The following is a 24,147-nucleotide window of genomic DNA, read 5'->3' on the forward strand; positions in this document are numbered from 1 at the left end:
CAGTGGACCATTCTGTTATTGTTGAATGAGTGTTTGTTTTGTGTATGTCACTACTGTTGGACTCATGAGTATAGGTGAGGTGGGCTTTGTTGTTTTTTGTGAAATTCACAGAGGATATTGCTTACATACACCTCTTCTACATTTAATTTCTTACATTACAGTGAAATTATTTTGGCATTGATCATTTTTATCCTGCCATGCTGCTGGTGAGCCATTCCCCATTTTGATAAAAAATTAAACAAAAGAATAAAAATACACTTGAAATGCACCGTTTCAGAGGAGCCCTGGCAAAGTTGTGTAGACTGGACAGAGTCAGGAAGTTTCTACATGATCACCTGCCACCTCTGTCTTCATCTTTGCTGTGTTCAGCATGTATGTTCCAAGCCATAGAGATAATTGGGATTTGCTCACAGATAGTGTCTTTCTTCTCTTGTCACTGGACTGAAATCTCTGACATGTCAAAAATGCCTTAAATTTTAATGAACTCTCAGAAAACATAGTTGGTATTGAAAATTTTATTTATTTTTTTCTTATTTTAGATATTAAATAGATTTTGGCAGCTCAGTCCCATCTTTGGAAAGAGCTGACTTTTCCATTTGGATCCCAGTGGATTGTCATTTTATTTCAACCACTGAAGAAGTATGACAGAAGGAGGATATTATGAGGAAGATATTCAGATGAATTCTGGCTATAAAACTTACTTTATGTCTTGCCTTTGCAAAGCTCAGTGTAATGTTGAAAGGCATAAACAAATTAATCACGTTTCTGACTTTTAATTGACATTTGTTATATCTTTTCCCTTCTAGGTGGTAGAAGAAGAAGTTATTTGTTATTTTTCTAAAAGGCAGTTGTGAAGCCTTAAATAATCCATTAAGTCAGCTATCACCTATAAAATCTCATAGTACTCTGTCAAAACATATTTAAATCAGTTTTCCACTGAATGAGATCCATGGATAAATTATATCATGCCATTTAACGGTGTTGAGCAATTTGACTTGTATTCACTTGATTTAAAAGATTGAACTTTATTTTTATTGACTTTTCCCCTCTTTGATCACTAGTAATCAAGTCCTTTCCAGGATTAAAAATGTTTCATAGTATTTTTGTGTAGATTTTTGTCATTATTTTCTTCCCAAGGAGAGAAAAGGTGATTTAAATGGTTATGCGGAAGGATCACCTGTGTCTAGTCATTTACCCTCTGGGGTAGTTCAAGACACATCTGGTCAACTGTCATCTGACATCTGTCAGTAGAGCTACTTCCTGTGAATTCATGGTCATTCCTGATGGGAGGCTAATTAACATGCAGGTCATTTCTCTCTTCCTCATGAAGGAAATTTCCTGAGAGCTGGGGTGGGAAGTTGATTTCATTGGCAGTGTATTGCTCACATTTACCTCTCTGTACTGAAGATAGGTAGAGTAGAACTTCTTCAGAGGATTTATATATCCTCACATCTATTTCCTAGTGACTATGAACATTATCTAAGGTTTACATGACCAAGTTCTAAATTAAGCTTGCTCTAAGAAAAGGACTCAAGGAGGATAAACCTAAAAAAATACCAACACCTGACTTCTTCTTTGGACACTAAAATGGAGTTCACCTTCATAGTAAATGGCCAGAGATTACACTTTTGCTGAATTTTATTTCGGTTTAATGTTTTCAGATGAGTTCGTTTTAGAATCATAAATGAAGTAAGAGATGGGGACAAATAACTGAAAATTAATTGATACTACTAATACAGTTGCTATGAATGGATATTACTGTTGCAATTGTCTGAATCAGCAGTCCTTTTCTGTAAAGGGTCAGGTAGTATTTTCAGCTTTTCAGCCCATGTGGTCTCTGTTTCAGCTCTGCCATTGTAGCGTGAAAGCAGCCACAGGTAGTCTATACACAAATGGGTATGGCTACATTCTGATAAAACTTGATGTACATGGAAATTTGAGTTCATTTCAATTTTACTTGTCATGAAATATTACTTTTGGTATTTTTTCTCCAATTATTTAAAAATGTAGACGCATTCTTAGCTCACAGATTTTATAAAATCAGATGCTAGGCTAGGATTTGACCTGTGGGCTGTGGCTTGCTGACCACTGTTTTCTATCACTACAACCCACAAGCAAAACTATTTGAAATAACCTATTTCCACAGATTCTTTGCCCTTTAGGAGTTTATACCTTCAAAGTTTCTCAAGTCTTTACAGATGATCAAGAAAAAAATAGCCCATTACCTTCCTTTGGTGATTTAATCACTCACCAAAGACAAAGCCAGATACTCCTCTGAGTTCCTTTTATAGTTCTGGGACTTGATTGTAGATATTGATTAGGAAATGATAAAACAAGTGAATTGGTTCAAGTCAACCAGTAAGACTGATTTAAAAGTCTTTTCTCATTGTGATTTCTATAACATTTATTGCTAAGGTAACTAGATTTGGAGATAATATTCAATCTCTTTGGCAGATTTATTTCAGTTAACTATTTGGAAGTAACATATATTGATGCATAAAAGTAGTGTCAGCCTAGATTCTTGAGCTCTAGTGCTGCATAGGGTTCGCTGGCAGCACTGGAGCATCCATTGCATGTATTCAGGCCATGTACACCTCAGTCCACACGTATTTACCAAATCCTATTTTAAGACTGACTGAACTGCAAAGGACACTTAGGATTCCTTTAATAATTGGTGGTTCAAGAAACAGACCTCCAATTGCCTTGAGCAAAATATCCCAGGTAGGCTTTTCATTTGCTGGAATTTTCCTCATCTTATTAATAAAGACTCCTGAATGAAGAATACTATATAAAACAGCTTGTGGATATTGGTAAATTTGGTTTTGAAGGGAGTAATATTCCTTTTATCGTAGCTAGCCATCTAAGGTTTTCCATCCAAGCCATCAACAGATTTCAGATTACCATTTCTTGGGTTAAATTAATGAGTCCAACCAGTGGGGATTATGCAAATCTAAACTTTCTTTCACAGAGTAGGAGTGATAATTGCCTTATTCATGGGTTTGGGCCTTGTTAGGACTGTGAAGTTTTTAATCCATACTGACCAGTCCATCCTGAAGGAGATCAACCCTGGGATTTCTTTGGAAGGAATGATGCTAAAGCTGAAACTCCAGTACTTTGGCCACCTCATGCGAAGAGTTGACTCATTGGAAAAGACTTTGATGCTGGGAGGGACTGGGGGCAGGAGAAGAAAGGGATGACAGAGGATGAGATGGTTGAATGGCATCACTGACTCGATGGACGCGAGTCTGAGTGAACTCCGGGAGTTGGTGATGGACAGGAGGCCTGGCGTGCTGAGATTCATGGGGTCGCAAAGAGTCAGACATGACTGAGCGACTGGACTGAACTGATGTTCCATCTTCCTGGCACCTCACTTTATTTTTGCTTCTCTGTGGCCTTTTGCTACAGAGCTCTGACACCCCAAACTATCATGGTGGATACATGGATAAAGCAGGGGGGCTAGCTGAGAGGAACTGCGGGGTTGAAGTCTGCAAAGGTACACTGGCTGAATTACCTCCTTTCTCAGCCACTCTGTTAATTTGTCTTCTATGTGGTCTGCAAACCAGCTTGCCTCACAGTTTGCATATGGGACCTTTTTATGTTACTGTTTTTATGTTACTGAGTGGGCAAGTGAATATTAGTGTTTAAACTAGAGAGGACACAGAGAATTTCAAAAGCTGTAAACACTCAGGAATCCAACAAAAATCAACCATATCATGTGGCTCTGGCATGTTTTTTTATGAGTGGGATACATCATTCTGCTTGAGTTCCTTGCATTCAGGACGTTTTTGCAAAGATGGATCAGCTCAGCAAGTTTTATATTCTGAGAGAATGAAATGTTGTTACTGGAGTTAAAAAAAATCAATCCAAAACCTATTGGTTTGAAATGGCTCATGTAAAAAAGATTTTGTGGTTGCTATTTTCCATACATATGCTGAATGCTCTTTAAAAAAATTACTACTTCTAGGGATCACATGTTAGGGTATGTGCATTTCAGTAGGAAACACGGTTCATGGCAGGGAAGAAAAAGATGATGAGAGCTGTCAGTCAATGCACTTTCAGTGTAAAGACAGGGAGTGAAATACAGTGACCACAGATCAAACCCAGTCCTCAGAAACACCCACTCAGGATTCACCCACAACTTAATTGTCTTGTTTAAGAAGATCCACGATCAGTTTGATTGTTTTGGGCATCAGCAGTGTCTCTGAACAACTTACCTGATATTGTCTTCCTCGGCCTGTCAAATCCCATCAGTGGACTAAGTTATTTTCTCTACCATCAGCCTTGCCTCAGCCTTGATTTTGAGCAGGTACTCATTCTGAGTACACCTGTCTAGCACTCCTGCCAGTTTCAGTCACAGCAGAGTTCTTTTTTGACATCCAGTGTCTTTTTTGACATCCAGTGTCTTTTTTGAAACTACTGTTACCCAATCTGCCACGCCCACTCCCTCCCATCCATGTTTTGAATCTGAGAATTTAGAGACTGTTTGCACTGTTGTCTTTGAGCATCTGGTAAGTTTTGGACACATTGATGAGGGTGCCAATTCAAAGGCCTCTAGAGGGAAGAAGAGAATTGCTAACATAGGACTCAGTTTATTTCCTTCAAGGCCAGTCATGTTGGCTTTTATGCACCTACTCGTTATTTCTGGATATTTTAAAAACAGTATCAGTCTTGATTATCTAGGCCCTGGTTATTTAGCCTGTGGGTCCCTCCTAGCCTCTTCTTCCTTCCTCTCACTGTCTCCCTCAGTGGCAGTCTCCTCATTAGCATATTTTCCAGTCTTGATGCTTCTTAAAGGCAAGTACTTGGTAATCTTCTTTTTCCCTATCATGAGTTGAAGCATGGCCCCCTAGAAGTTACATATCCTAATGTTACTTCATTTCAAAAAAAGGGCCTTAGCAGATGCAATTAAGGATCTTGAGATAAGATCATCCTGCTTTATCCAGGTGTACCCTAAATCCAATGACAAGTGTTCTCATAAGAGACACATAGAGGAGAATGTGACATGAAGACGGTTGCAGAGATTGGAGTGATATGATGTCAGGAAGCTGACCACCACCAGAAACTAGAAGAGGAATGGGACGGATTCTCCCCATAGCCAATAAGGTGCAGCTGTGCAGAGTCAATTTTTGTTGTTTTAAGCCACTGAGTTCATGTTATGTTGTCAGATTAGTTACAAGAAATTAATACATGCTCTGTCCATGGTATCCGGTGCAGGACCTAGCAGATAGTTAGATTCTCAGTGATTTTTCTACATTAATAAATAATTTGTGACTCAAGGACTTATCAGGAGAAATAGGACAGTACTGGTAAGAATGACCCCATTTTAGCTTATCTGTGCTTTCCCTGTGTGCTCCTTTATTTAGGTTAGTAAAATATTCAAGTTTAGTGACAAGTCTATGTGCTCCTAAACATTGTTCTTGGGACTTTGGAAAAGAAGATATCCTGCATTTTCATTGCCTCATTCAGCTGTGAACCACCAGAGTAATTTTCCAATGGAATAAGATGCTTTTCCAGGCTCCTTGCTAGAAATTTAGGTGGTTTTGGGAAATGAGAGCCATCAAACCTTCCCTGACAGGTCAGTTTTGGTATTCAGAGGAATATAGGAATGGAAGAACTCTCTCCTCACCTCAGAGACCTATTCGGGCAAATTCTGGGCTGGCTTTCAGATGTGGCTTAAAGAAACCAATAGGGTATTATTGTCTGGGCCACTGTAATAACCTGATATTTATGGTGTCATCAGTCAAATTCTGATCATGTGATCTGTAAAGATCTGCAAAGAAGTCTAGACATGCTTACAATTCTCTTACAGGGTAAAACTTGTGTTCAGTGTATCTATTAACAGATGTAAAGAGAAGCATAGTTAGATAAATTCCTCCAACAATAAAATAGAAATGGTCTAAATCAACATATTCAAATTACCTGGAATGATTAAATAAGAACAAGGCCATTATCCACCATGCTGGAAAACCTTGAAGGTTTTATTCTCAGTATCTTTACATTAATACAGATGCTTTTGATTTTGTGCTGAGAAAAACAATCTGTTACACATAATGTAACTTTAATATACAACATAGAAACTCATCCTAAGTTAGTTACAACAAGGGCCTACAAAAAACTTCATAGGAAAAAAAGTTATCTAATATTGCCACCATATTTTCTATTAGACTGACCCTGTCACACCCTGTCACCAGTGCTCAGCTCTGTAAACAATGGGTTATTTCCAGGTTCTAAGGAATCATTAATAATCACTAAAATCAGTCTAAAAAGTTCTAGCACATCACTATATACTGTACAGTCCTTAAAAATAATTTATTGTACTGTTTCTAAAAAAAGGTACTAGGGGTATTCTTTTGTTGTTTCCACATTCTGGAGCTGCACATGAGCACTTTCATCTAATATCCTAAAAACACGACAACTGAACTGCAATTCACAATCACAGAGATGAGGTGGTGGAGTCGAGGACTTCCCGGCCGTTGCACACTGTTGGCATGTATGTGCTGGCAGAGGCTGGAAAACAGAGCAGGACAGAAAATTCTGCATTAGTCAAGGGGGCCATAGAGCTACTGGCACAGGTAATCCTAGATACTAGTTAAAATTAAGTGGAAAACTTGGCTTTAGAAAATGCTAGGTGATTTAATGCTGCAGCAGGTCAAGTTTCAAAATGTGCTCTGCACAAAATTAGTGTGTATCCCAGATCTTACCTCCACTAATGTCATACCTCTTGGAAAGAGTTGATAAGCATAATCACTGTTGAAAGAAGTCACTTGTGGGTTTAAAATTAACTTTGGTAATTTCCAAACTGGTTAAAATACAGTGTGTAAAATTGAATACTCATGGCAATTTACTTAGATTGTTAAATTTATTATTATTTTCAATACCTTCATTAATTTTGTTCTCTATGGACAGGATGACTCTGTAGACCCAAGAGTCATCTGTGAACCCACTGCCTTTGAGAATAGTTTCACGTGTTTTCATTCTTCAAGTGGATAACATCAGTGATAATTCTAGTGAGAGCTGAGTTGTAAGAACTTCAATTTCATAACAGTTTGCAGAAAGAAAGGCATTTCAAAGGGATGATGCTCTCATTAGTGACAACAGTGATGACTATGTCAGGGTGTGAGTATAATATGGATACAAATATTCATTCTTTTTATGGGTCATCATTTTCCTAGATGAAATTCCTAGCTGAACTTGTTTTGAACATTTTTTTTGTGAGAAATATAAAGACAGCTAAGTTATATTTATGTCTCCCTGAAAGATTTTTCCTTTTACCGAATGAGAACAAAAGCAATACCCCCCATCCTCCATGGGATGAAACAACATGGCCAAGAGAATCAGTTAGCAATGGCCTCACATTACCTTTTGGAACTGCTGACATCCTGTCCTTGGTCTGTCCATCTGGCGTGCTCTGACCTACAGGAGCTGATCTCCTTGGCTACCTGACCACAGCCCAGGTCAAGCTGCCCAGTCAGCTGTCCCATTCTTTAAAGACATAGCTCTCTCAGTTAATAATCAAATAAACTAACTTCATGCTAGAGTGTTCATGTTCACTGCTGCTGCTGCTGCTGCTGCTGCTGCTAAGTCGCTTCAGTTCAGTTCCGTTCAGTTCAGTCGCTCAGTCGTGTCCGACTCTGTGCGACCCCATAGACGACAGCCCAACAGGCTCCCCCGTCCCTGGGATTCTCCAGGCAAGAACACTGGAGTGGGCTGCCAATTCCTTCTCCTCATGTTCACTATCATAGTGGAAATATTCTTGCCACATGAAACTGCATTTTTCATAGGAATGTCTTTAAACGTGAAGGAGAAGCTAATTGTGAAATTTGCTACTATGTGGCATTCAGTGTGGGAACATTCACCATGGTAGGAGCACTAGAAGTCTTTCAGCAGACACCCTGCTAGGGAAACTCCAGCCTCTCAATTCTGTGCTATTTGTCTTGGTGTGTGAGAAAATAAGAAAGTCAAGTCTGTGTGGCTGCCTAAGGTTACAGAGGAATCATGTGATGTGCTAACTCTTTCGGAGATTCTTCCCTTTTATCATTTTTAGAATGAGGCTCACTTTTCTTTACCATGTGATCCCACTAGAAGCTACAATATCCTGGGGGACAGGGATGGCATAATCTACATTTCCTGGAACTTCCATGGTGAAAACAGTGTGTACCAGATAAATATTTAATGGAAGGTGATACATGATAATAATTAAAAATATGATGGCATTAATTTATTCTTTGCAAAGCTTCTTCATATACTTTATCTGGTTTTTGCTTCATCAAAGCTAGGCAAGGCAAGAGAAAGAACAAGGTGAAATGAAGTTCACACCACGGTTCACTGGAGACCCAGGGGAGTGCTCCCGGCCACTCAGTGTGCGCTTTCTCTCCAGCTTCCTTGTGTTCACCTGTCTACTTGGCATCTCCATGTGGCTGTTTAATAGACATTTCAGAATCAAGTGGCCCACACATAATTTTGATTTCTTGACCTGTCCCTGTTTAGTCTTCCTTTTCTCAGTGAACGGTCTCACCATGTGGCCAGTTATCCAAACCAAAAGTCTAACATTTACACTTCCTTCCTTTTTCTCTCTCCTCCCATGCCAAACCTATCCTCAGGTCCCATCCACTGTGTCTCTACCTCCAGCTACTTGTCTGTTTGCATCCAGTGCCCTGGGCCAGGCCAGCACTCTCTCTCGGCTACTGTAACAGCTGCACCACTGGGCTATCTGTGTCCCTCCTTGCTTCCCTGCAGGGCTTTTATCTACAGCAGCCAGCGTCTTTGTAAATGTAAGTCACCTAGGTACACACCTCCCGTGGCGCCTCTGTGCTCTCCTAACTCTGGTTTATAAATCTCAGCACGATTTAGACACTGCTTAGCTTTCTGAGTTCACCTAATTCTCTCCTCCTCCAACCCCCATCCCCTTCGGATTTTGTTCTCTAATACAGAATATGTTTCTCAATTTCTGGCCTTTTAAAGTAGCTGTTGCTTCTACCAGGAATATTATTTCCTCTCTTAATCACATATCTGGCTGCTTCTTGTCAGCCACATGTGAAATGTCATCCTCTGGAAAAAGGCCATCCAGCCATCTAGTCTAACGTAACCAACCAGTTACTCTCTGTCATGTTACCCAGTCTTTAAACTGACTTTTTCCCTTGCCTTTTTTTTCCCCTTAGCATCTTAAGTATTACACTTTTGACTAGAAAGTATGCTGGGGCTCTGTTTTTTTTTTCATTATTTTATTCATCTTGCTGATCATGGAACAGACACTATATAAATACTTTTTTGAATGATTGTATGAATGGTTGCCTTTCAAAAAACGGTGGAGCCAGTGGAAATTTCAACAGGGGAAATAATTTATTATCCTGAAGAAATGACAGCAAATGTGAGGCTTGTGAGTGGCTTTATTTTGGAACGAGCTGGCCTTTCTCCTCCTCAAGTCGCATGGTGGCATCAACTGTGCTTGCAGAGAACTGGCTGGGCTGTGAGCATCCCATGGCAGTACTGCCTTTGACATTTTGACTAAGCTCTTCATCTTTTCCAGGATCAAGTTTTATTATTTCTGTGCAGGATTTTCATTTTCAGACATTGAAAAGGAATGATGTGTCATGGGGGTACGTCTAGCATAACCAGGGATTAGTGTGTTAGTGCTCCCTGCTGTCCACCTTGAACTTGTCTAATCCCCTCTACCTGCATTTCTAAAGATGGTGTCAGAAACCTACCCCAATGTTGCCCATACTATTGTGGAATTTGATGAATGCTTTCTTAAGTGTGCACTTATGATCTGCTTGCTCACTGCATTCTAATTTCTTAAAAATCATGTATATTTTGACCACGTAGGTAAGAAGTACATGGGCTGCAAAGGCAGGCACATGGAAAATTCTCAAACTATCAGTGTCACATAATCTGCCGAACACCATGTGAACGTCATCATGGAACGTTACGGAGTAACCTGAAATTATCTATCTGCTTCAGAGGGACTTTAAAGGGGACACCCTATGATAGAATGTCTAAACTATTTGAGAGGAAGTAGTGCAAATTCAAGGTCTTCTTGCAAGGAATAACAACAGCAAAAAACCCACAAGACACTGCGGTTTTATTTTTTTCCTAAACACTTTCTAGTGTATAAAAGGGGATTGTAACTTGTATTTTTCTGCTTTTCTTTTACTGTTTCATCTGTAGCTTTTGTCAGTGCATTTTTTATTATGTAAAAGATATTCTCATTTTTGTACATGCTGCTGAATATAGCAGAAGAAATGACTGTTTGATGAGTTTACCATCACAATTACTTTGCCTTTCATAAATATTTTACACATGCCTCCTGTATTAGTCCATCTGTTATTCCCCAAGGTAGTAAAATATGTGGAAGAGGAAAGTACTGTCATTTTCGTGTGTGTGTGTTTAGGATGAGCTTTTCTATGATTCTAATGAAATTCTCACAAGATTTTTAATGGCATAAGTTTAGCCTATTTTATTAAGTGCGGTTAGGCAGATTTCTGTAATTGTCTTTTCTGTCAGAAATAAGAAGTATGCAGGCTTATTTTTGGCTTTCCTGGGAGTGGGGGTGAGTAGCAGCTGTTACTCTAGGTTAACATGGTACTTTTTGCTATTTAAAGTGAAAACTGAAGAAAGCTGAAAAAGACCTAATAAGTTCCACAGCTGACCACAGAAGGACCATTCACGTCCATCAGAAGGCATGTTTTGCTTCACAAACGTTGGTGAAGCCTTAGAGATCAATGCAGCCAAGTGGCAGCTTTGTCTAGCACCATGAAATCCATTTTTCTTGTACCAGGAATGCAGGGACTGGCCAGGCTTTGGAGAAAATGACCCAGTTTTTCTGAGTAACTGGGCTCTCAATCAATGCTAAACATATTTATTCAATAGATTCTTATGGATGCCAAGTCTGTTAGTCAGTTCAATGGCTGAGACTTGATTCCTGAGAATCAGTGTGTTACTCTGTGTAATAAATACATCAGACTTAGAAAAAAAATAAACATTTAAATAGAACAGACATTCCAGTCTGTTTCCATCTGCTCCATTTCCTTGCTCCCAGTGACCCCGAATAATTTCTCCCAGTGTATCTGCTTGTTTAGAGATTTTACTGCTATGGTCAAGGAATACAATTTCCATCCACTATCTGTTGCCTTGTCCTCCTGCTTTGTTATTGGGCCTGTTTTTGTTTTACTCTTCACCTTAATTTACTTGTGCTAGGGCCCCTTGGTCCCATTTCAAAAGAAGTGCATGTGTTGATAATGTTGTCTGGGCAGAGGTGACACTGCTAGCCAACCATTTGGTAGCCTTGCTATGTTGAGATTTCTCAGTAGGAGACAGAGAATCCATTATTAATAATTTAACTTTCCCTTTACAACCAAAATGTCTTCAACTGTTACCAGTAGTTTGAAGAGGAAATTATTTTCTGTAAACTCAAGAGTTAGTTTCCAAATGTGGAGTTAGAACTTAAGAAAGCAAAGATTGCTTCATTTAGTGATTCATTTCTTATGAGACAAGATTCATGGAAAGAGAAAATAGAACTCATGATACAACTTAATTACCTTATCAACAGAAATTCCACTTGATCTTCAACTTAATACCTCAGTCCATTTTGCCACATAATGCTGTCGTGTTTTCTTTCCAATTATGTTCCTTTATCTTCTCTTCCCTCCCCCAAGAAATACCAAAGTTGGATGCACAATAATCTCTAAATAAAAATACTCAAGAAGTTTTTGTACTCTTCTACTTATTTTTTGTTCTTCTCCCCTCTTCTTAGTTGCTAAACAGTTGCTGACCACAGAAGGGCCATTCACGTCCATCAAAAGGCATGTTTTGCTTCTGTTTTTCCTCTTTTCTATCCAAATGTGTTCTCAGGCTAGGATCAGAAACTCATTTACAACAATTAATTCAAACAACGAATAGGAGCTGTAAATGCTACTACATCTAGGGATCCAAATCGAAAGCTGAAAGTGTTAAACTCTATTAAAATAATGGCAGGTATTAGTCCTTCTTTCTTGTGAAGCTGATCCTGATAGCCTCGTCTTCCAGTTACCCCCAGCATCTGCACACTGTATTGTCTTCCATCACTACCACCCTGATTTAAACCATCATCTGGGCTAGGCAGCAGCCTGCTAAATGAGGTAGGTCTCTGCCTGCTCCCTGTCTTATAGTCTGCCCACACAGATAAAACCATGCTTTACAAGTCGGGTCTTGCCACTTCTGATGAAACCCTTCGAGTGTTTTCCCAGTTCTTTCAGTAGAAAAGTAAAAGTCCTTACAATACCTCCAGAATCCTAAAGGATCTGCTCCATCTTTGTCCTCATCTCCTCTCCCTTTCACCACTTACCTATAGGCTCATTGCCTCTTTGACCCTTTGCACGTGCTGTTTCCCATGTGCGGAATGTTTCCTCAGATATCAGCATAACTCCCTTCTTTCATTTCCTTCATGACTCTGCTCAGCATCACCTTATCACTTCCTCCCATTTTATAAAAATAGTAACACATTCTATTCTCCATCTGCCTCATTTGCCTGTGTTTCCTACTATTTTCTACACGTTGCTTATCAACCAGCACCTGGAGTTATTATGGAGTATTGGTTTCTCTGTGCCCCACCTTGCTTGATGAGAATGCAAGCATCATGAGTATACAGTTTATCCATTTCATCCATGACCACAGTGCCTAGAGCTGAGCTTGGACACAAAATTTCTTTAATCAAAGTGTGCATTATCCATCAAATCGGTCACATTTACTTGGTTAGTGTTTCCTTTCCCAAAGCCTTTGCAATTACTCCAGGTGAGGTAGAAATGGTAAAATTTTTTTTTCCATATGAGTAGGCGTTTTCCTGCCACAGGCATACAGATATCTCCATTTATGGCTGTTCTCTAGAGAATTTCACTTAAAATGTAAAAGAAGTAGATGAAATAGGATATAATAAATTGATGTTAGACCCTTTGCTTTGTTTTAAGGTATTGATCATCTGAGATCAATGTATGGACAGGATTTGATTAAATACATATTTTCTTTTTTATTGACATATACGCATAGTTCTGAACATGCTACCCTGTTCTTAAAGGCGTTAATAAATTTGGGGTTACATGGAAATGCATATGACTATAAATATCTCTGATACAATGCTAAACTCTCTGGTTTAGGAACTTTCTTTGAACTCCTGTGTTTATGTTCCATTCTAATATACAATACAGAAGAGAAACTATACAACGTAATTTAATTCAAGAAAGTGAGGCTTTTAAAAAACTATGTTAATGGGAGAAATTATATCTCTGACATAGACAATTAGAGAGGGTCACCATTAACTATATTCCTTTGTCTTCATCAAATCACGTTTTCAAAGAAACTTTGTGGGTAGCCCTTTTGGAATATGTCACCTTGTCTGTGTGCAGCCAGGGTGTGGGGGTCACAGGGCTTTCAGAGAGACATGATTTACGGTGCTGAACTTGCTATGGATTTTTGAGAGGAACACAAGTCTGCACCCATGCTGCTAGAACAAGATGACGTCATGTGCCGTGCTTAAGAGAAAGCTTTGAACTTAAAAAAAAGAAATCACTGAATTTGCAGATGCTAAGATTTGCTCACTGTCAGAATGGTCTCTGAGATGACTTCTGTAACTGAACTGAGGTAGAAACTCCAGAGAGTCCAGAGGAGCCACAGAGAAGCTTTTGAGAGTTTTATCTATGACTTCAGTTATCAAATTCTATCAAGTACCTAATAGATGGGACCTTGGTTTTCTCATCTACAAATGTGTTTGTTAGAATAAATGGTCCATATCATCCCTTGCAGCTCCAGTCTCTGTATTAGAGGAGGTGGGCTATAGTTACTTGGGGAAAACCTAGGAAAATAGTAGAAGTAAAGAGAAAATGTTTTAAAGGCTGTGTAAAAGTGGTTGTGAGACAAGTAGATGGACATGTCAAATAAAAGGAGAGGTATTAAACATCAGCTCCCTGATGTATATGGGGTTACCTATTATAGCTGGAGACTACCCTTCCTTCCTCAATGAGGGAGAAAAAGCCAATAGAAAGTGGTTTTCAGGAGTGCTGTGGACTTGGCTTTCTTAAGGGAAAATGGATTGACATCTATCTGATTTGGATGCACTAGGTTGTATTCTGCCTGAAGCAAATGGCTTAACTTGCTGAAAACTCTAAGCTCTTCCTACATTGGTCAGAGAGGATTTATGTTTATAATATACTTATGCCTGTGGCAAAGAAGACCGTCACTTCAGCGTGGGTTGCCAAATAACTTCCTAATTTGCTGGCCAGTCGTCATGAGACTCCCTGAACTATAAAGTGCAGGTATGTTATACTGTTTTTCTGAACTATCCGTGTAGAGAAGCAGCTTGGTATTATGTGCTTTATTTTCTTTTATAAAGTACTATTCAGAGTTGAACAGTGGCTTGCCCCTGCCAACTGGGGTATCTTCAAAGCTTGACCACTGATAAGTACAAAATCTGGCCCTCATGCAGTTCCTTTCTGTTGGTATCGATCCCTGGCACATTATGCTGTGATGGTAGAAGACTGTTCCCTTTACCATTTTATTTCATTAAAAGATTTTTGCTTGATGTGGGCCATTTTTAAAAAGTCTTTATTGAATTTGTTACAATATCACTTTTGTTTTGATTTTGTTTTTTTTTTTGGCCCTGAGGCATACGGGATATTAGCTCCCAAACCCGAGATTGAACCTGCCCCCTCTGCCTTGGAAGGTGAAGTCTTAACCACCGGACTGCTAGGGAAGTCCCTCCCTTTATCTTTTTAGACTACTGCTTTCTTTTTATAATGTGTAAATTCTTAGTAATAATAATTCTATTAATTGAGCTGTTCACACATTCCCACCTAAACAAGTTACTTTCTGAATAAGGTTTTGGATGAAAAAAATTAATCTCCATATGCCCATGGCTCTTCTGGGACCCAAATCTGGGCATCATTAGTTAGCAGGAGCCTCTTGGCTGATCTTAATGATAATGACATACATACATTTGAATGATCACCATGAGCAAGAGAACTACACATCCCCGTAGGACCATGTCTGGGTACATAATAGCTCTGAAGACCATTGGGCACACTCCATTTCTCTCTTCTCCCCTCAGTCTATGCTGATGCAAACTCACATTAGTGTCAACAATTTTCTAACCTGCACAGGCCCTGTAGGATTTTATGGTGTGAAACCTCACATGTTCACCCAGCTTGTCTCCCTCAGAATGATGCCATTCCCTTACACTGTACACCCACGCTGGTAGAACAAGACGCTGCCAGGTGAGATGGGAAAGGGAAGGCTTTTATTTTTAAAAAATCATTAAATTTGCAGATATTAAGATTCTTAGCATAGGTTCTTGATTGCCTTACTTTGGGGATCAGCTCTGGGAAGATCCTTTGCTTCTAAAGCTGATCAAAACAAAGAATTACCTCTTTTTTTTTTTTCTTCTCTCTTCCAAATATGAAGGCTGTTTGCTTATGTGTGTGGGTGTGGGAATAGCATTACAAGTATGAGTTTAGGATATCAGGGTCTCTGAGTTCTACTGCTATCGGATGTCTATTCCCACCTTCACCTTTAGTAAATGTTTTTTTTTTTTTTTGAGGGGCCTGATGCTTCTATGAAAGAAATACCTTCCCTTGAGTGTTCTGAGGGTGGTGGGGAAATAACTGTGCTGAGATGTAGCTCTTGGCATCACGAAGCAAAGGACAGGACTTCAAAACCACTCTCCTTCTCTGAACCCAGGGCCTCCTTCCTCTTTGAGAGTCATATAAGTGATGCTCCCTGCTCTTCACTGATCACAGTGGATGAAGTAGACAGGTTGCCTTCAGCCGAGGTCCTCAAAATGTTTTCCTTGCACCATTTCTATTGAACCAGCTGGAGTATCTGTTATGGACCAGATTTCTGGCCTTTACCAAGAATCCATGATACAAAGGGTCTGGAGACAGGATCTGGGAATTTCCATTTCAAACATTTTTTTTTTAAATACATAAATATTGGGAACACTTAGCCTATGGGCACATTTAGTGGAAAAAAGTTACTGTTTCCTTTATTTTTATTATTCTGTATATAGTTAATCAGATGCAACTAAAATTGTTCTCTCTTATATACAGTAATATGTAAACATTTCTCAGGTTGTGGATTTTCCAGGATGTCCTTAAACCATGTTGTTTCTTCCATGCCTGCTTCTGAGTTTGGCCATTCTTTTGCATTTTTTGGAACAACTGCCCAGCTTTTAAAACCCAATAACAGATACTCTTTCTACTAGCAACCACCTTAGTTGCTGTCAGGGAGCTCACTTACACTCGAAAGTAGAGGGATGTGGTATCTCTGCTATTCTCTTGCCAGAGAATTAACTGGGAGTTAATGTGGCTGCACCTTTCAGTCAAGATGAGTTCTAGGTATTGCGGGCGTCATGTCACTTAATCTCCGCTAAAGAGTGCAGTACTAGATGGATTTAGGATTTGGAGAGGGTAGCATGATGGAAATGGCCACACATTCTCTGAGAAGTGAGGACTTCATCTCTCCCCTTGAATTAGGGTAGGGTCTGTCATGCTCTCCAGGTCCTACATGGAGATGCGTTCCACCAAGCTGCCATATGAGGGAGTGAACCACTGTGTTTTCTCCAGATTAGCTCAGTCTCAGCCGACAGCACAGAAGGACCCCAGTAAAGCCCTCGTAGGGGAGCCGGACTGCTCAGTCCAGCCCTGCCTGAATTCCTGACCCACAAAACCAAGAGACATAATGAAAGTGCTTTCTTTTAAACCACTAAATTTTGGGGGAAGTTTGTTATGTGGGAATAGATAACTAAATGTGTCTCTGTGGGGGTAACTTTGTGGCTATACCAGCTGACTCTTATCCATACATAAGGTTTTCGTTTTTACCTCTGAAGGAAGTAAGTCAGAAAGTCAGCAGCAATATTGGTAGCAATAACCCAATGGAATAACATGCTTGCAAATACTCACCAGAAGAATATAAATTATGTACAACTTAAGAAAAACATATGCTTTACTTAATGAATTCAGAACAGTTTAAAGATTTTTCTTGATTACTTAAAAAACACACTTCCCAGTATTTAGGAGTGAAATGAATATTAATTGAACTGAATCTATAATGGAGGAAACAGGCACTGAGATGTTAAACCAGTTGCTCAAATTTTCACCATAGTGGGTCAGTAGCAGGTTTATACTTATAACTAGATTCCATAGATCAATGGCTTTCAAATTTCTCTGATGGAAATTCATAGAAATAAATGTTTTACCTGAACCTGGTATCCATATATAAACTTGAGCAAACTTCACGAAATGCTATTTACCCTATTACATGTGATGCACTCTAAGATACTTTATATTTTCTTTTAAAAAATGCTGGTCAAAGCTACTAAATCAATTTCATGACTCATTCATGGATTACACTCTATAGCATGAAAAACAATGCCCTAGACATTAAGCTTCCTGGGACCAGGGATTCTATCCTATTCATTGTGTACAACAGGTGCTTAGAAATTTCTGGTGCATAGAAGGCATTCAAGCATTTAATGATTGAATGGATTTCATGGCAATGGTTCCAATGTATTAAAATGGGAAGGATACTAATCACAAATCAGAAAATCCATTGTCAATACTTGAATCCTTGTGTATCCTTGAGAAGTTACGTCTCTTATTTTCTTGCTATAAAATAGAACTCATGATATCCATTATTCATGGGATAAAATGAGCCCTGAGTAAAAGATAAAGAATTATGATGTATGGCAAAACCAATACAATATTGTAAAGTAATTAACCTCCAATTAAAATAAATAAATTTATATTTTAAAAAGAATTATATGGGGAGGGGGTGGGAGGGGGGTTCATGTTTGGGAACGCATGTAAGAATTAAAGATTTTAAAATTTAAAAAATAAAAAACAAACAAAAAAAAGAATTATAAGTAAAAAATCAATGGATTTGTTATTGATGCACTTTGAAATTGCCTAGAAACATGCCAAAAGTACTTCACTTTGTTACTTTAGAAAGAAAGAAAGCGAAGTCGCTCAGTCGTGTCTGACTCTTTGCGACCCCATGGACTGTAGCCTACCAGGTTCCTCCGTCCATGGGATTTCCCAGGCAAGAATACTGGAGTGGGGTGCCATTGCCTTCTCCAGGGGATCTTCCTGACCCAGGGACTGAACTTGGGTATCCCACATTATAGGCAGACGCTTTACCGTCTGAGCCACTAGGGAAGTCAAAATTTATCTCATTTGTTACTTTCATGCCACTTAATTAATTTGGATTAATTAGAGGAAAGTCATGGGGAAAATGAGGTCTAAATTTAGACTTTTTAAAAGATAAAGAATGAAATTTCGCTGAGTAACAAAACAGTCCTAAACTGCTGGGCTGGTAGACGTCTGTGTTGAAGAACTGGCTGGGCCGCCAGCAGATCAGACTCAGTGACAGGCGGAGCGTGTCCGTGGCAGCTGCACCCCATTGTTTCTGTGTCAATGGAGGTTTCTGAAATTCTAAGGAGAGACTTGATTGGGTAAAGTGCCTTTGTTACCTTTTCAGGAATTTATTAATTCCTACACTATGCATCAGAAAATGCCACCAATCTAAATTACTGAGGTTTGGATGTATGAGATTTGAAAAATGTCTGTGAAAGACTTGGGGATTTTGATAACTTGTTTTAATAACAACCAAGAGCTCTAAGCTTTCAACAAGACTCTTTTCACCCAGAGGTAAATCATGCTGCACAGCCTAGGGTAACCTTTCTTTTGTTTTCCCTTGAAAGCCTTGTCCATGGGAAACTTCCCTTGAAAGTACCTAGTTTTCCCTTGAAAGTACCTTGTCCATGGGAAGTTTCCTGTTTGAAGTAGCAGCATGCGGTGGTGTGGTGTCCTGGTTTGGAAATTGGAGAAACTGTCTCTAAGTTCTGGTTCTGCCGTTTTCAATATGTGTGACCTTGGATGGGTTTCTTTATCTCCTAGCGTTGTGAGCATTAAATAAGCTATATCATGCGTGCACACATGTATGAAGTATTTAGCACAACGCCTAGCACAAAGGAAACAATAAATGATAGTTCCTCTTAGCTCCATTACTGTTTTTGTTTTTATTAGCTATTATTATTAGTTATATGCCAGCTTTTTCTTGTCTGGATTAGCTGTTATAGTGTGGCTGCTAGACAAGAGATTTGTTTGCTCAAGAAATAAGCAGCTTTCCTTGTGGCTCAGACAGTAAGGACTCTGCCTGCAATGGAGGAGACCCAGGTTTAATCCCTGAGTTAGGAAGATCCTCTGGAGAAGGGAATGGCTACCCACTCCAGTATTCTTGCCTGCAAAATCCCATGGACAGAGGAGCCTGGTGGGCTGTATAGTCCATGGGGTCACAAAAAGTCGGACACAAGGAAAATGATGTCACAGGTTTTACCAGGTCCTGGGACTCAGCCATTGTGACACCTGGAAGTTGAGCTGAAAATAAATAAGGTGTCCATCTCTATAGCAGCTGAGACTGGGGAGGAGTGGTATACTCAGCGCGTCCCTGAAAGGTGCTGGCAGCTCTCAGTCTTCCCTTTGTTTGCTAGGGAAAGGAGTGCACTATAAAATTCTGTATGTTGTTGAAGAAACTGGGGCACTAATGCGATTGCTCTCTGTGATGCTGAGCTATTTTGAAGTTTTCTTTCTAATCGGCTTGGGGCAAAATTGTGAAGTAGTCATTTGTCTCTGTCACTTTCAGCCCTTCTCCCCCACACTTCCCCTTCTTCATCCTTCTGTCAGTGAATTTCTCCTACTTCATACCACAGATTAGCTGAAAATGGCTTAAAAGGTTGTCCCCTTTAGGTACATTTGTGCTTTGGATGACTCTAAAGAATTAAATGCTTCTCTAAGGATAGTTTCAGATACTTGCAGGCCAAGAGGAGAGAGTATTCTGATTGGGAGTTATCCTGGCATCTTTCAGTTCACACTGCCTTCTCAGCTGGTTGTTAGCTGAAAAAACATTGTGTCTTTGTAACAGGAGGTAGATCTAGTCCAAATTTTCCAAGGTGTATTCCGTGGGATGTGAGTTGGTTTCCTTGTGGTCAGATACTTTTAAGAAACTGTAAATAACAGAATGAAACAGGGTTCCTTGCTGTAGAGACTCTTAGAACCTTTATCATGCTCATGGCAAGGAGGTACTTTGAACTTCCAAGTGGGTATTTAGGTTGTTGCATTTTCCATCTTATTTGATTATCTTCCTCTTTTAGTTTTTATGAAGCACCTTCAGCATCTACGTAACACAAAACACACTTTATAGAGCACCAATCTAGTCCAGCCCTCTAGACCACCTAAGGCAGGAAGCAGTAAAGTGATGTGCTCAGGGTTCACCACTGAACTGGTTGGACTAGAAACTTGGTTGTCTGAGTCCAGAAGGTCGTTAAAAATCCCAGTTGTGGTCGTGGATTTAATATCTGTCATCTCAGCTAGACTGAATGCAGGAACTTGCCCTCTTCCATTGTCATTCTATTGGTAGCAGCCAGCACAGCACCTGACACACAGTGATTAACCAGCACTTTTTAAACCTGAACTGAGATTGATTATGGGGTGGACATGTGTTGTCTGTTTCTATGTCTTCTGTTCCCCCTCCCAGCCTGCTCCCTACCACAATGCTATGTTTGAAGGGGTCCATGTCAAGTGCCATACTTACACTGAGAATACGTGGTCCCAGTTCCACTGACACTGAACCTGTTCAGGTGCAGCCTGTGCGTGACCACATTCTTCTGGGGTTGAAACAGGATGATGTGCACCTTAGGTGCAAACAAACATCCCAGGACCACAAAGCCACTCAGGCTGACAGAGATGCACATGGTCGTTGTCTGCACCTACAAGAAAAGGTTGCCTAGTTAAGTATCTTGCCTATAAATTCAATACAGTGGTCAACTCAAGAGAATGCTAAAAAAAAAGAGCAAACTGAAAAAACTAGATTGTCTACAGTTCTGTTCTTATTCTAGCCAAACCAATACAGCAATTATGTTGAATCTTCTGAGCCTGGGATCCACAGGGAACCATTGCTGAGGATTTGTAAGCAAACACTCTTTGTGATGGGTGTTCCCATTATGTTTGTATAAAAGATACTTCTGTACAGCCACTGAAGTCAGAGTCTTAAGTAGTAAAATGTCAGTACTGATTGATGGAGTGACCCGAAGTCTGATGGTTTGAGTTAATCAACTTGGCTTGTTTAAGGTTTACTATATCAAGAACAAATTTGATCCTGTTTCATATTTCTGTCTGTCTTTCATGCTGGGAGGGCTGCCTATCTGCTCTCGATTTCCTTACTCAACAGTGAGGGACACTGTCAATTTTCTTCTAGGTACCTACTCTTAAGCATTTCATTAGCATCTCTCTGGAATTTTGATACATCAGATACTCACTAGTCCATCTCTGTTTTCCCTTTCTTTCAAAGAAAGAATTTCCCCTTTATCCCTTTGCTTCCCCAGAAAGCAAACCTCAGAACTAGGTTTTATCATCTCCTCTTTTTATTCTCTTGCCACCACTCTTCATCTTCTCTGATCTTCTCATTTGTCCTGGCTTCAGCTCCCATAGATTTTTCTGGAAAATCCCAAATTAGATTCTACATATTTAATCACTCTTAGTATGAAAAATGGTGATTAATTATTTCTTCTATCAGTTTCTACTCAGAGTAGCTATGGTAAATCCTAGAGTCATTTTAGAGTTCTTTTTCCTTTTTATTCAGGCGATGCTATTACCAGATAGCAATAATTTCTCATGCCCCAAAGTGTCTGACCTTCTTCTATAATCAAGGAAAACTGAAGACTGAACAATTAACTAGAAGAGCCACATAGTTTTAGAAGATTTCTTCCTGTTTCTGATTTTTTAAAAATCAGGTTACATGTGTTTCATAACTCTTTAGAATCTGGTTTTACTTTAATTGCTGAAAGCAAATCTCTCCTCACTGTCTTAAAGCTCCTGCTCCACTAACCACTCCAGTGCTCTCCACCTTGGTCCCCGATTTCAGGCTCCTTTAACTTCTCAGAAAAGTCTACTATCTAATTCCATGATGGAAAAGCCTTGACCATCATAACTATGTTATTCATAGCAACTCCATTACTAGCACAATTTTTTTACATAGATATATAAAACATGTTATTAAAACCGTGTTCTTCCTGTCTCAGATCTGACTGTGGTGCCAGTTTGAAAGTGATGAGTTATCCCATGAGGGTGAGACAGGTTCAAATGTGCACATTTTCTAAACCTTTTCTAAAAAATTTAAAACTCATCACACATTGTACGACATTAAAAGGAGAGGAGGAAGGCTTTTGTGAGAAGAGCCTGCACAAAGTTGTACTGTGAATTCCACATCCTCTCTACTATAGGGGGATTGTACCCCTCTCCTCACTAGAGAGAAGGGCATTGGTGTGGCCATTCACAGAAGGTTTGACGCTTTTTCTGTGGAGGGAAGATGCTCTGACTGGGAGCCTGATTCCTAGGTGAGAAATGACCAGTTACTTTTGTACCACAGCAAGAAGACTTGTGAATGTGTTGAAATAGCCTTTTAAGAATTTATCAAAGCAGAGGCTATGTGAGTGGGATGCTGGACAAGATGAGCCACGGGATAGAGAACCATCGGGGGGAATCTAAGGCCCATGTGGAGGGGCCTGGAGCCTTTCCCAGGATGGGAAGGAGGCTGGAGGGGGAACAGCTGGATGTTTTGGGCCTAAGTGTGACAACTTAGAGTAGAAAATTGCCAGCCAACTCACTCAAGGACCTGCAAGAAAGAAAAAAAAAAAAACACAGGAAATTTCTGATAATCACATGAAAACATCCTTTAATCATCTTCCAGATTATCCCAAGGATGTGTCTTTAGCCACTGGGGACTCAAAGATCATAAAGCCCTCTGTTCCATAAGGACTGTCCTACTTCTTCCTTATTACTCTTTAACCAGAGCCGAGGGGAAAGTAACTGGTGGACTGAGGACTATGAGCTGGGAGAAAGGGGAAACCGACTGGTACAGCTCGAAGGCAGGCCAGACTGCAGGAGAAAATAAGATTGAATGTTAAGTCATGATATGGTTTTGATAATTACATGGGCAAGGCTTTTGAATTTCCTAATAGACTATTTCCCACTGAAAGTTATTGTAGGACCTTATGTTACCCAAGGGTGCACAAAGTCATGGACCTCTTGAGCATTGTCACCTGCTTTTCTGTCCCATGGTGCCTTACATGGTGAACACCCTGTGTGTTTGTTCTATCCACTGGGATTTCCATCCAGGGCTGGGGGGTGATTACTCTCACTCACTACTAAGGGAACAATGCGAGGCAAAACTAAAGGTGCATTTTGGTCACAGTTTATGCTGCAAAATTAAAAGGTACTTTTTAAAAAAATCCAAATATCAGCCTCATAGTTTCAGTTGCCCAATTCCTTCTATAAATCACATTATAAAAAGTCTGCACTTACATATAATTATTTGTCCTGCATCTCTGAATGTTCCCAGTTCACGCTGCTCTGTTTTCATCTTCCTCAAGCTCCTAGCAACACCTGACATGGTTAACCACTTCCTGGATACATCCTTGCCTCACTGACAGTTCCTCATCCGAGTTACCTTTGCTAACTTGTTCCTCTTCTCCCTGAGCTCTAAGTGCTGGAGTGTCTCAGAACTCAGTTTGGGACACTCTTCCCTTCACCATCTCATTGAGTTCCAGGGTATAAGTACTTCCTGTGTGGATGATATTCACATATGCAGTACTAGTTCTAGCTTATCCTCTTGGGCTTCCAAACCTATGCACTCAGCTGCTGTCTTGGCGTACCGTTGTGGCTATGTAGTGGGCAAATCAGAATGAATCTGTAAGCAGACTTGATCCTTTCCTCCAGTGTCTCCATTTAAGTGACACCAAATGCCACCCAACTGTGCAGCCCCCAACCTGAGAGCCATCCTCAGTTTTTCCACTCCCCTTACATCCACACTTCCAGTCCAATAGCAAGTTGTATTTGTTCTTTTGGAAGATAATCCTCTACGACCTCTTGGGCTTCTATATCTTTCAAGCCGTGGCTCTGACTGCTTTTGTTCCAGATTTTCTTCTCAAGGGGTTTTTATTGCAAAGAGCCTTAAGAGATGAGACAGTGTCTGTGAAACAAGGGACCAGCGTATCATCCATTAGGGAAGACTCAGGTTCCCTAATCTCACAGTGCCTCCGGCTTATGCCACCACTGACTATGCGGTGGTTACAGT

The 24,147-nt window shown here is 39.9% G+C and overlaps 1 protein-coding gene across 1 annotated transcript in view; it reads right to left on the minus strand.

Annotated features, from left to right (window-relative positions):
- Positions 1-5,957: 5,957 nt before the first annotated feature.
- GRM3 (glutamate metabotropic receptor 3) overlaps positions 5,958-24,147 on the minus strand; it is a 105,020-nt gene continuing 86,830 nt past the window's right edge. The window contains exons 4-5 of the mRNA XM_069588803.1: positions 20,608-20,782; positions 5,958-6,507 (exon numbers count right to left, since the gene is read on the minus strand). Coding sequence (XP_069444904.1) covers positions 6,434-6,507; positions 20,608-20,782 — 249 coding nt within the window. The 3' untranslated portion in view covers positions 5,958-6,433. The remainder of the gene's footprint in view (positions 6,508-20,607; positions 20,783-24,147) is intronic.

This window comes from Ovis canadensis, chromosome 4, assembly GCF_042477335.2.
Source record: "Ovis canadensis isolate MfBH-ARS-UI-01 breed Bighorn chromosome 4, ARS-UI_OviCan_v2, whole genome shotgun sequence".
Classification (NCBI taxonomy): domain Eukaryota; kingdom Metazoa; phylum Chordata; class Mammalia; order Artiodactyla; family Bovidae; genus Ovis; species Ovis canadensis.